General features: G+C 39.8%; 1 protein-coding gene across 1 annotated transcript; it reads left to right on the top strand.

Annotated features, from left to right (window-relative positions):
* The first annotated feature begins 2,192 nt into the window (after positions 1–2,192).
* GPX8 (glutathione peroxidase 8 (putative)) lies at positions 2,193–11,977 on the top strand. Its single transcript, XM_070743348.1, has 3 exons — positions 2,193–2,485; positions 3,838–4,099; positions 9,984–11,977. The coding sequence occupies exons 1-3, from the start codon at positions 2,273–2,275 to the stop codon at positions 10,145–10,147; spliced, it is 639 nt and encodes a 212-aa protein (XP_070599449.1). The 5' UTR covers positions 2,193–2,272; the 3' UTR covers positions 10,148–11,977.
* The last annotated feature ends 1,702 nt before the right edge of the window (positions 11,978–13,679 follow it).

Here is a 13,679-nt window from a genome sequence, read left to right as displayed (position 1 = left end):
ATTTAAGGCAAGGAGGGTGGGGCAGTTCTAATCTCCGGGGGGAGCTGGTTCCAGAGAGCCGGGGCCGCCACAGAGAAGGCTCTTCCCCTGGGACCCGCCAGACGACATTGTTTAGTCGACGGGACCCGGAGAAGGCCAACTCTGTGGGACCTAATCGGTCGCTGAGATTCGTGCGGCAGAAGGCGGTCCCGGAGATATTCTGGTCCGATGCCATGAAGGGCTTTATAGGTCATAACCAACCAATAGGATGAAAGCATGCTGGCTGGGAAATTCTCAGAGTTGACTGGGAAGCTGCTAGGGATGAGAAGTACCGACATATTATTACATGCCCATTTTCAGTCATTCAACCTATTTCTTCCGATATCAGCAGGCAGGTTATTCTAGTAGGAGCGATCAACATCTTCCCAATCGAAATTGTCCATGCTCTTTAAGAAGCATGTCAGGAACTGCATCAGAAGAAAGACCTGTCGGGGCTGGGCAAAACTAAATGCAAGTTCTTTTCATTTATATTTACACTTTACAAAAAGCAACCAGTATTCACATGATTATGAGGCAACTGTTTAATAATCTTAGATTAGATTAGATTAGATTTATTGGATTTATATGCCGCCCCTCTCTGCAAACTCGGGGTGGCTCACAACAATAATAAAAAACAGTACATAATAAAAATCGAATGCCCACCAATCTAATTACAATTTAAAATTAGTAATTTCCTAAAACAATCCCAATATATATAAAAAACAGGCACACAGTCAATCAATCAACAACACAACATGGGCAAGGGGGAGGTGTTTTAGTTCCCCCATGCCTGATGGCAGAGATGGGTCTTAAGGAGTTTACGAAAGGCAAGGAGGGTGGGGGCAATCCTAATCTCAGGGGGGAGCTGGTTCCAGAGGGTCGGGGCCCCCACAGAGAAGGCTCTTCCCCTGGGTCCCGCCAGACGACATTGTTTAGTCGACTGAACCTGAAGAAGGCCGACTCTGTGGGACCTAACCTTCCACTGTTGTTACATTAAACATTGTCATTTAGCAACAACTTTTGAAAGCAGCCAAGGCTCTCTTATGTCTTCCCCTTGGCAGCATCTCAGTGTGTCTCATACTCCCAATCTAAAATGGTTAGTCTTCCCAACCAGTCAGGTCTGTTTTATGAGATGGAAAACGGGCATCCCAGAAATGATGTGCTTTGACTTTGGTTACACATTTGCTGCCATCTTGTGGAAACTGAGCGACTAACAACTAGCATTTGGTAAGGCAGCTTCTTCACTCTGCAGTTTTTAAATGACAGCCGGGATAGGAGTTCTTGGTTAGAAACTGTTTTCAGCAAAAGTCCATAGAGATTCCCAGTGATCCAAGTCATGGTTATCCCAAAGGTGCTTTTTGCGCAGAAGCAAAAAAAGGGCAAAAATTGCCGAAATCTCACCTGCGCAAGTATCCTCACATGAGATTTTGCTTTGGGTGCATGCGCAGAAATGAAATCTTGCACAGGGGCACATGTGCATGTGTTGGGCACTTTCATGTGCACACCAGCCTCCAGAATCCATTAAAAAGTCCTAACAGATCACTGATCCCATTCGTACCGGATGGGGCCTGTCACTGCTGGGGAGGCAGTGGGGGTGGGGTTGTATGCACATGCACAGGGTGAGGACATTGCATTATGGGTATGGGTATGTATGTGCCCTTTTGGCAACAGAGCAAAAAAGGTTCGCCATCCCTGCCATAGGATGTATAACACATCAGCTCCCATTATGCTCCAATTAGATCGATGATTGGGAGCTTATGAGAACTTCTAAACACTTGTATCTGGATGGCTCGATTGGAGAAAGCTGGTGTACTTTTAAACACAGGGGATTTAGTGATGTTAGGGCAATGGGCCCAAATGGACATCTGTTAAAGTGTCCTAATATGATTAGGATTTCTCAACTTTGGAAAGTTTAAGATAGGTCGTCCAAGTTCTAAAATGCCTGGGAGTTAAAGTCCACCCATCCTAAAGTTGCCAAGATTGAGGAACACTGGTGTCGATACTTCACAAACAGCATCCGATCTGTAAGAACCTCTTATACAATCAAATTTGAACAGCAAAACAAAATAAAAAATTCAGCCAGTCTGTTCTCTCTCTCTCTCTCTCTCTCTCTCTCTCTCCCTCTCCCTCTCCCTCTCCCTCCCTCCCTCCTTCCCATCCTCAGATTTCTTCCAATCCCATCTTTCTGGGGCTGGGCTTCAGCTCCTCCTCACATTCCAGGCCTGCTGAAACTTCCCCTAAAAAGTTCTCCAAAATGGAGCCGTCTCTGCCTCTAACAACGCACACGCTAAAAAGCTCAAAGCTGAAAAACAAGGTTTTAATTATTTTCATTTCTCTGGTGTTATGCACAGCTTTGCTGAGCCTGCTGCAGCTCAAGTTCTTAAAACCCAGGTACAAAGACTTTTATGCCTTTGAAGTGAAGGATTGGAAAGGAAGAACCACATCCTTGGAGAAGTACCGAGGCAAAGTAAGTACTGTAATTTCAATTTTTTTAGATGGTCCGTCAGGGTTGCTGCTGTATTCTTTCTGGGCAATAGTAGCACATTAAGAACATCTGGAAAGAGAAATCCAAGGTACTGAATACTTGCTGGGATAAACTGAAAAGTTTCAGTGGTTCATTTTCTCCACTATCTAATTTTAGGGACCAGGAATACTGCTTACATTTGCAGTTTTTATAATAAAAATAAAAATCATGTAAGAACTGGCTTATCAAACCAGACTCTGTTAATAGCTATCAGATGTGTCTGCAAAGTTTAAAAACTTAAAATCTGTTGAATCAGATCCAAATTTTAAAATTTTCAAATGCATCTGATTACTACCAATAATGTACTTTGTTTTATTATAAAGACTGCAAACGTGAGCATAGTGAGTAGGTGTGTGTTTTTGTCAGTGAACCAATGTTGAATTTTGTGATTAAATATATACATTCATTTGAACAATTGAAGTTAGATTGTTCTTAATGTTTGCATTAAGATTGCACTCATTTTGCATGCATAAAGATTACACTCATTTTGCAATCAGAGGTGGGTTTCACCGGAAATTTTGAATAATTTGGAGAATAGGTAAATACCACCTGTGACTGCCCCTGCCCCCATCTATTCTCTGCCTCCCAGCTGATAGGGAGAAAATGGGGATTTTGCAGTAATCTTTCCCCAGTGTGGGGTAAGAATGGAGATTTTACAGTATCCTCCCCTGCCACACCCACCAAGCCACATCTATCAAGCCACACCATGCCAATCAAGCCACACCCACAGAACTGATAGTAAAAAAATTGAATCCCACAATTGCTTGCAATGCTACACAAACTCCAGCCTCAAGAAGAGAGACTCGCATCCAACTATCTCCAGGGCAGGGATCCTATGAGAACAGCCTTCTATCCTTCCGTGGTGGGTAAAATGAGGACCCAGATTGTGGGGGCATTATGCTGGCTCTGTTAAAAAGTGCTATTGCTAACATGTTGTAAGACACCCTGAGTCTAAGGAGAAGGGTGACATTAAAAAGATGGGGTGTTCCCCTTCCCTGGAGTTGCGGCTGATGTAAAACCTGCAACCCATCCGGGCAGATCTCTGAAAGGGGAACACCCCATATGGCCCAGCAAGGTCTCAGTTATGCATACCAGGTCAGCCCCCTCTTCCAGAATTAAATCCTGAACGAGGGTGGCTTTGTTGACAACAAACTTGGCATTAAGCAACAGTAGCCTGAGGCCAGGGCCCTGACATTGCAAGTCACCAGGTATACGAGATAAGAAGATACTTATCAGCACCAGTCTCATCAGCCATCTTTTTAAACTTCTTTTCTAATTTTTTTATTTGTTTCAAGGCAACTCTGGTTGTAAACGTGGCTAGTTACTGCCAGCACACAGAAAAAAATTATCTCATGCTGCAGGAACTCCAGCGAGAATTTGGATCATCCCATTTCACTGTGTTGGCCTTCCCTTGCAATCAGTTTGGGGAAATGGAGCCAAGTCTGGACAATGAGATCATTTATTTTGCTAAGTCGAATTATGGAGTGACATTCCCCATCTTCAGTAAAATAAAAATTCTAGGTTCTGAAGCATCACCAGCTTTTAAATTTCTGATAGGTAAGATTGTGTCTCTCTTAAGCTGCATATTGTGTCTTTTACTGTAGTGTTACTGTTAGGCAGAAACATATCCAGACTTCATGTTCGCTGGGTTTGCAGTTTCTGTTTAAAAAATTGTTTCTATTGTTTATTTAATTATTATTATTATTATTATTATTATTATTATTATTATTATTATTTATTAGATTTGTATGCCGCCCCTCTTCGGTAGACTCGGGGCGGCTCACAACAATAATAACACAATATATAACAAATCTAATAATTAAAAGTCACTAAGAACTCGTTATTAAAAAAAAAACATAATTATTAAAAAGAAAACTTATTTACTTATTTATTTACTTATTTACTTATTTATTTACTTACTTACTTATTTACTTATTTACTTATTTACCAATTTACTTACTTACTTACTTACTTACTTACTTACTTACTTACTTACTTACTTACTTACTTACGTACTTACTTACTTATGTACTTATTTATTTGACTTTTATGCTGCCCCTCTCGGAGGACTCGGGCGGCTTACAACATATAATGAACAATATACACTATCTTAGATCCAATTAATTAATTTAAAAGTCTATAAACCCAAAAAAACATAAAAAACAGTCACTCCAAATCTCTTCAAATATTCTTGAAAAGTACAACAGAACACCAGCAAAAATCCCAGAAAAAGGATTATCTAAATAAATCTGCAATTTGAATTACAATATATTTATTTACATTGTGCAGTTCTTTGCCTTCTCCAATGACTAATCCCTGACAGCCAATGTGGTTTAGTGGTTAAGGCATCAAGCTAGAAGCTGGGAGGCTGGAAATTCTAGTCCTGCCTTAGGCATGCTGAATAATCTTGGGATAAACTTTTGTTCAGCGCTAGAAAGAGGCAATGGCAAATTGGTCCTGAAAATCTTGCCAAGAAAACATAAAAACATAGAAGACTGACGGCAGAAAAAGACCTCATGGTCCATCTAGTCTGCCCTTATACTATTTTCTGTATTTTATCTTAGGATGGATATATGTTTATCCCAGGCATGTTTAAATTCAGTTACTGTGGATTTATCTACCACGTCAGTTACGTGGATTTATATACCACGTCTGCTGGAAGTTTCAGTTACTGTGGATTTATCTACCACGTCTGCTGGAAGTTTGTTCCAAGGATCTACTACTCTTTCAGTAAAATAATATTTTCTCATGTTGCTTTTGATCTTTCCCCCAACTAACTTCAGATTGTGTCCCCTTATTCTTGTGTTCACTTTCCTATTAAAAACATTTACCTCCTGGACCTTATTTAACCCTTTAACATATTTAAATGTTTCAGTCATGTCCCCCCTTTTCCTTCTGTCCTCCAGAGTATACAGATTGAGTTCATTAAGTCTTTCCTGATACGTTTTATGCTTAAGACCTTCCACCATTCTTGTAGTCTGTCTTTGGACCCGTTCAATTTTGTCAATATCTTTTTGTAGGTGAGGTCTCCAGAACTGAACACAGTATTCCAAATGTGGTCTCACCAGCACTCTATATATCGGGATCACAATCTCCCTCTTCCTGCTTGTTATACCTCTAGCTATGCAGCCAAGCATCCTACTTGCTTTCCCTACTCCCTGACTGCACTGTTCACCCATTTTGAGACTGTCAGAAATCACTACCCCTAAATCCTTTTCTTCTGAAGTTTTTGCTAACACAGAACTGCCAATACAATACTTAGATTGAGGATTCCTTTTCCCCAATCTGAGTATTGTATTGGCAGTTCTGTGTTAGCAAAAACGTCAGAAGGATTTAGGGGTAGTGATTTCTGACAGTCTCAAAATGGGTGAACAGTGCAGTCAGGTGGTAGGGAAAGCAAGTAGACTGCAGAGACTAGTCTAGGAAGCCTCCAGGAGTCAAAAACTGATTTGAAGACACAGGCACATCACTAACCAGCCCACTGCAAAATAGTGACTCTTGTCTAGTCTGTATGTAAAGATTGACTTGCCTAATTTATGTACCTTACAGAAGTCTGCTTTATTATTATTATTTTCCCCAAATGAAGCTTTTGCGTTTAAAATTGATACCAAGAAAAACAAGGAAGACCTGCAAATGAATAACAAGAAGTGCTTATATACCCAGGGCTCATTCTCATCCACTCTAATGATATTTATAGAATTCTTTTATTTTTTGCGCTCATCGATGCAGAGAATCTATGTGTATACACTAGTCTGGCAGTGCCAGGTAACACTGGAACTGTTCTGACATGTATTAGGTGTAACAAGATCAAACTACAAATCAATTATAAAGGTAGAGTGAATGAGTCAATTGGTAGGCAAAGACTGACAAAGTCACAGTTGAATGGAGTTGATGAGAAACTTCATACATTTGTACTGTATGAAGCAATATACAGATGTGGTAGAAACAAGAACGGCTTGATTCCTGAAACGTTGATTGGAAAGTATGAAGAATTATAGGAAATAGTGTTCACATAAACCAAATTGAAGAACCAGGTTGTGCAATATTAAAGGCACCATGTTGTACACCAGGAGACTATGGGTTCTAGAGGGCCTATGCCAGTGTTTCCCAACCTTGGCAAATTGAAGATATTTGGACTTCAACTCCCAGAATTCCCCAGCCAGCGAATGAGCCGGGGTGGCGCAGCAGGTAGAGTGCTGTACTGCAGGCCACTGAAGCTGACTTGTAGATCTGAAGGTCAGCGGTTCAAATCACCGGCTCAAGGTTGACTCAGCCTTCCATCCTTCCGAGGTGGGTAAAATAAGGACCCGGATTGTGGGGGCAATATGCTGGCTCTGTTTAAAAAGTGCTATTGCTAACATGTTGTAAGCCGCCCTGAGTCTAAGGAGAAGTGCGGCATAAAAATTGAATGAATGAATGAATGAATGAATGAATGAATGAATGAATGAATGAATGAATGAATGAATGAATGAATGAATGAATAAATAAGTTGCCAAGGTTGGAAAACACTGGTCTATGCCATGAAGCTGAATAGCTGATTTTGGGCCAGGCACACCCAGTTCTAGAAATAAATCAAGGCAAACCTCACCCCCCCCCCCCAAAAAAAACAAATATCACAATAAAATTGCTTAAACAGCACAGTCCCCGAGCCCTAAATTTGATTATATCTATTTTCTTCTGCTAGTAATTTCACTTCATACATTCTGGCTCTATTCTACACATTGAATAACATTATCTACTGTTACATTATAACAGTATACACATTATAACTTTATTAACAATATCTAGTGTTGACCTCTCCCCTTTTCTAAGAGGTCTGTAAGGGGTGTGCATAAGCGCACTATTGTGCCTACCATTATTTATTTATTTATTTATTTATTTATTTATTTATTCATTCATTCATTCATTCATTCGATTTTTATGCCGCCCTTCTCCTTAGACTCAGGGCGGCTTACAACATGTTAGCAACAGCACTTTTTAAGAGAGCCGGCATATTGCCCCCACAATCCGGGTCCTCATTTTACCCACCTCGGAAAGTATGGAAGGCTGAGTCAACCTTGAGCCGGTGATGAGATTTGAACCGCTGACCTACAGATCTACAGTCAGCTTCAGTGGCCTGCAGTACAGCACTCTACCTGCTGCGCCATCCCGGCTCTGTCCTTCTGTCCCATTATCCTTTTTATCACTTCTTTATATCTTGTTATGTTAATACAAACTATAACTCTGTACTTGTTTGACAAATATAATAAATAAATTAAATAAATAAAGCATTGGTTATTAACCAGAAATACTTGATAGATATCTGGGGCAGCCCCCAGTTATCCAGAGATCATTTCTGAAAAAAGAGTACACGAATATCAAATTAACTCTAGAGGCATTTCCATTTTTTTAAAATTTTATCATATTTATGTGAATCCCAGCGGTCGATAAGGTCCCACAGAGTCGGTCTTCTCCCGGTCCCGTCGACTAAACAATGTCATCTGGTGGGCCCCAGGGGAAGAGCCTTCTATGTGGCAGCCCCACCCCTCTGGAATCAACTCCCCCCCAGAGATTAGAACTGCCCCCACCCTCCTTGTTTTTCGTAAATTGCTTAAGACCCACCTATATCGCCAGGCATGGGGGAATTGAGACATCTCCCCCAGGCTTATATAGTTTTATGTATGGTATGCTTGTGTTGCATGGTTTTTAAATGTAGGGTTTTTATGTGTTTTCTTTTAAACATTAAATTTGTCACATTATACATTGTTTTATTACTGTTGTGAGCCACCCCGTGTTTGCGGAAAGGGGCGGCATACAAATCTAATAAATTAAATTAAATTAAATATGCTGCCCTTCTCCTTGCAGACTCAAGGTTTTTGCTTCCATGCATGCGCAGAAGCAAAAAAATACAGAAATCTCACGCACGTGTGTGCCCCCTTGCAAGATATTGATTCCTGCGCATGCTCAGAAGGAAACTCTCGCTGGGAAGAATGTGTGCCCACGCCGGAGAAGCAGAGCTGCATGCACAGCTCCATTTTCTCTAGCGGTGCGCAGTGTGGCCCATATTAGAAACATAGAAGACTGACGGCAGAAAAAGACCTCATGGTCCATCTAGTCTGCCCTTATACTATTTCCTGTATTTTATCTTACAATGGATATATGTTTATCCCAGGCATGTTTAAATTCAGTTACTGTGGATTTACCAACCACGTCTGCTGGAAGTTTGTTCCAAGGATCTACTCCTCTTTCAGTAAAATAATATTTTCTCATGTTGCTTTTGATCTTTCCCCCAACTAACTTCAGATTGTGTCCCCTTGTTCTTGTGTTCACCCAAGAACCCAATACTGTTGACAACCACTGCAGCATCCTCATGGTCACGCGATCAAAATTCGGATACTTGGCAACCGGCATGCATTTATGATGGCTGTAGTGTCCCAGAGTTATATGATGTTACTTTCTGACCAGCAAAATCAATATGGAAGCCGGATTCACCTAACGATCGTGTTACTAACTTAAAAACTGAAATGATTCATTTAACCAAGGTGGCAAAAATTGTCGTAAAATGGGGAGGGTAACCTCACTTAACTGTCTTGTTTAACAATAGAAGTCTTGGGCTCAATGATGGTCATAGGTCAAGGACTACTTGAACAAGCTGACAGTTTCAAATTAGTCTATAAAAAGAATGAGAAAATGAAATGCATAAATTCTGATTTGATTAAAGCAGGGGTAGGCAAAGTTGGCTCTTCTATGACTTATGGACTTCAAATTCCCAGAATTACTGAGCCAATTATGCTAGCTCAGGAATTTTGGGAGTTGAAGTCTACATATCATAGAAGAGCCAACTTTGCCTACCCCTGGATTAAAGCATGATCCTAACTGAGTGCCTACATTTTTCCAAATTACATCCCTGCGGTCTGTGACCTAAAATCGAGCCAGAATATCTCCAGGATCGCCTTCTGCCGCATGAATCCCAGCGATCGATTAGATCCCACAGAGTTGGCCTTCTCCGGGTCCCGTCAACAAAACAATGCCGTTTGGCGGGACCCAGGGGAAGAGTCTTCTCTGTGGCGGCCCCAACCCTCTGGAACCAGCTACCCCCAGAGATTAGAATTGCACCCACCCACCTTGCCTTTCGTAAACTCCTTAAAACCTACCTCTGCCGTCAGGCATGGGAGAATTGAGACATCTCCCCCGGGCCTATACAGTTTATGTATGGTATTTTTGTGTGTATGTTTGCTTTTAATAATGGGGTTTTTAGCGTTTCTCTTAAATTATTAGATTTGTTATATATTGTTTATTATTGCTGTGAGCCGCCCTGAGTCTACGGAGAGGGACGGCATACAAATATAAATAAATGAATGAATGAATGAATGAACGAACAAACAAACAAACAAACAAACAAACAAACAAACAAACAAATAAATAAATAAATAAATTTCTCCATCTTATGTTATTCCTGCAGATGCTTCTAAAAAGGAACCTAAATGGAATTTCTGGAAATATCTCATCAGCCCTGAAGGTAAACTCGTGAAATACTTCAAGCCTGAAGAACCCATAGAAAACATCAAGCAGGATATAGCTGCTCTGATTAGGGAGATCATTATAAAAAAGAGGGAAGAACTTTGAGGAAGTCATTTTGCCTTGCAGATTCATTGGGCAACTTCACCATCCAGCCTTAGTACGTTCCTGCTCAAATATGGCAAATGCTGAGCTATCAATGATCTTTCCTGACATTTAATGCCATGTAAACCGAGAAACAGAACTTTTTTTTCTGTTTAGAACTACGAACGATGCTGAGAACAAAAGAAGTTGAGTCTTTAATACTGTCCTAAGCACTTTACCCAAATGAGCCTTGGACATGGTTTACTGGGATATCGGGTTAGGAAATCTGATTATTACCAATGTAAGAGACTTTATAAGGAGGAAAGAGTTCACAATAAATATTGCTTTCCTAAACCAGTTCCTGCTAGGATTTTACATACAAACACAATTATTATGTTACTGTGACTTTAGAGAAAAACAATTTGGCAATTAAAGGAATCAGACTAGAAACAGTAAGACTGTGAGCTCTAGTCCTACCTCGGACATGAAGTCAGCTGGGTCCCTTGATCCGGTCATTTTCTCTCGGCCCTAAGAAGGATGCAAGGGTGAACTATTTTTGTAGCAGGTACCAGGAACTGAAATTGATACAAAGGAAATTCCCACCCAAAAAAATTACGGTTTTAAAGTTGCAAGGACTTTACTTACCGGCCCAAGTACTCCTGACTTTGTTCTGACCATCCTTTGATAGTAAAGTTTTAAATGAAAGGGAAAGGCTTAGCAATAATCCAAATATTTATACTAAATCTCTGTATAATTCTTATCCCTAAGCAGCCCAAACAATAAAACACTTTATATACAGGTAATCCTCAACTTAACAATTGAGCCCAACATTTCTGTTGCTAAGTGAGACAGTTGTTAAGTGAGTTTTGTCCATTTATCACAGTAAGTGAATCACAGCAAGAGATTATGGTAAGTGAATCACTGCAACTAAGTTAACAACTCAGTTATTAAGTGAATCTGGCTTCCCCATTGATTTTGCTTGTCAGAAGGTTTCTGAAGGGCTACAAGAATGGTGGAAGGTCTTAAGCATAAAACATATCAGGAAAGACTTAGTGAACTCAATCTGTATAGTCTGGAGGACAGAAGGAAAAGGGGGGACATGATCAAAACATTTAAATATGCTAAAAGGTTAAATAAGGTTCAGGAGGGAAGTGTTTTTAATAGGAAAGTGAACACAAGAACAAGGGGGCACAATCTGAAGTTAGTTGGGGGAAAGATCAAAAGCGACATGAGAAAATATTATTTTACTGAAAGAGTAGTAGATCCTTGGAACAAAATTCCAGCAGACGTGGTTGGTAAATCCACAGTAACTGAATTTAAACATGCCTGGGATAAACATATATCCATTGTAAGATAAAATACAGAAAATAGTATAAGGGCAGACTAGATGGACCATGAGGTCTTTTTCTGCCATCAGACTTCTATGTTTCTATGTTTCTAAAAGGTGATCACATGACCCCAGGACAGGGATGGAATCCAGCAGGATCTGGAGAACCGGTAGCATAAATTTTGAGTAGTTCGGAGAACCAGCAAATACCACCTCTGCCCAGAGTGGGATGGGAATGGAGATTTTGCGATATCCTTCCCCCAGGAGTTGGGTGGGAATGGAAATTTTGAAGTATCCTTCCCCTGCCACACCATGCCCACCAAACCACACTCACAGAATGAGTAGTAAAAAAAAATTGATTACACCACTGCCCTAGGACACTCCAACTGTCATAAATATTACCAAGCATCTGGAATTTCATCATGTGCAATGGTTGTAAGCATGAAAAATTGTAATAAGTCACTTTTTTCATTGCCATTGTAACTTCAGTCACTAAATAAATTGTTATAAGTCAAGGATTACCTATACTAAGAAGAATTGCAAATCTATTTAATACATCTGAGCTTAGATTCATTTACATACTGGAAATGAAAATAAAATAAATACATACAATCCTACTATTAATTTTGGCAATAGTTTGAAAAATTCATGTCTTTCAGGCCAATCTGGAACAAAATAGATTAAAATCTTAATGCACTTTTTCAAAGAACTGCATACCTTAAAAATGTTTAATTACAATTATGGCTATGCCCTTCTCTCCCTACAAGCAACTTTAACATATTAGCCTCAAAATGATGTTAAGTTGTGCAATAATATGGAAGTGTACTTAGTTGCTGGACTATGTACAACAGCTAACTAAGAGGTACACTGCCAAATCATCTCACACATAGTATAAACTCAAATGATTAAATTCAGAATGAAGAACATCAAAGAAACTTCCATTGAATAATTAGTGCACAGAAAAATATTTTCAGTTTTACCTATAAACCTTTGAGCTAGCCGAGGGATAGGCAAAGTTGGCTCTTGTATGACATGTGGACTTCAACTCCCAGAATTCCTGAGCTAGCATGATTGGCTCAGGAATTCTGGGAGTTGAAGTACACAAGTCATAGAAGAGCCAACTTTGCCTACCCTTGAGGTAGCCTAATAAAAGAAATATCCCAACATGGGTCATTTGCAGAAAGCAATAATACGTAAACTTATATATAGCTTCACCGTGCTTTATAGAGCCCTAAGTGATTTACCAAGTCAACATATTGCCCAAAACAATCTGGATCCTCATTTTACCAACCTCAGAAGAAAGGAAGGCTGAGTCAACCTTGAGTGAAGGACATTATATTCTAATTCAAATTGCAGGATCGAAGGAGTCGAACTTCTGGCAGCGCCAACAGTTAGCCTCAATACTGCATTCAAACCACTGTGCCATCACGCGCAATGTTAGAATGTTAAACACTAATAAACCTTCTCGATGACAAACAGTTTTTGAAGATTTTGCTACACCAAGTCATCTGATGACCAAAATATGTGCCGTAGGCTGGCAGTTGAATGTCAGCTGGTGCCATCTGGATATTCATCCAGCTAACAATACACTGCCATTCCACTACACACACAACTTTATGTTATTCTCTCTCTGACAACCAACAGTTCCTGCAATAGGTAACAGTGTGATAGTGACTGCTAGAATTAAACAAAGCAGCCAGCTAAGTCTACACTGCCTATCAATCACAGGATGCATCACGCCAGAGAATAGGTACTTGAGGGACAAATTATCTTAGATCAGTGCTACAGCTTTCAAGGTGGTTAAAAGTACTACTATAATCAAACATTTATTTATAAATGGAGGCTTCATAACAATAGGTCATGAAGATTAGGAAGACTGCAACTAAATACGAAAATACTATTCTTGCCTCCCTCCCTCCCTCGATTCATTCATTCATTCTCTAAAATGTTTTACAATTTTTAATGATTATCTAGAGTCTAATAAAAATGTGGTAAAGTCGTTATCTTGTCCTATGCCAAAGAGTCAGAATTCAATGCCTTTATCTTTCTTCTCTTGAACCTCGTATTTTCTCCCCACCCCCTTTGTTTTCCTTAATTTCCTATTTTTATTTTTATTTTATACATCGATAAAGCAATAAAAGTTATCTGTATTTTAAAAGTGGCAAATCGTTGATTTGAATGGAAGACTCAAACGTTTCAGAGTCGATCCTGAAATGCAATTGAACAACT

Source organism: Erythrolamprus reginae, chromosome 2, assembly GCF_031021105.1.
Source record: "Erythrolamprus reginae isolate rEryReg1 chromosome 2, rEryReg1.hap1, whole genome shotgun sequence".
NCBI classification, from domain to species: Eukaryota; Metazoa; Chordata; class Lepidosauria; order Squamata; family Dipsadidae; genus Erythrolamprus; species Erythrolamprus reginae.
This window is presented reverse-complemented; position numbering and strand designations above follow the sequence as displayed.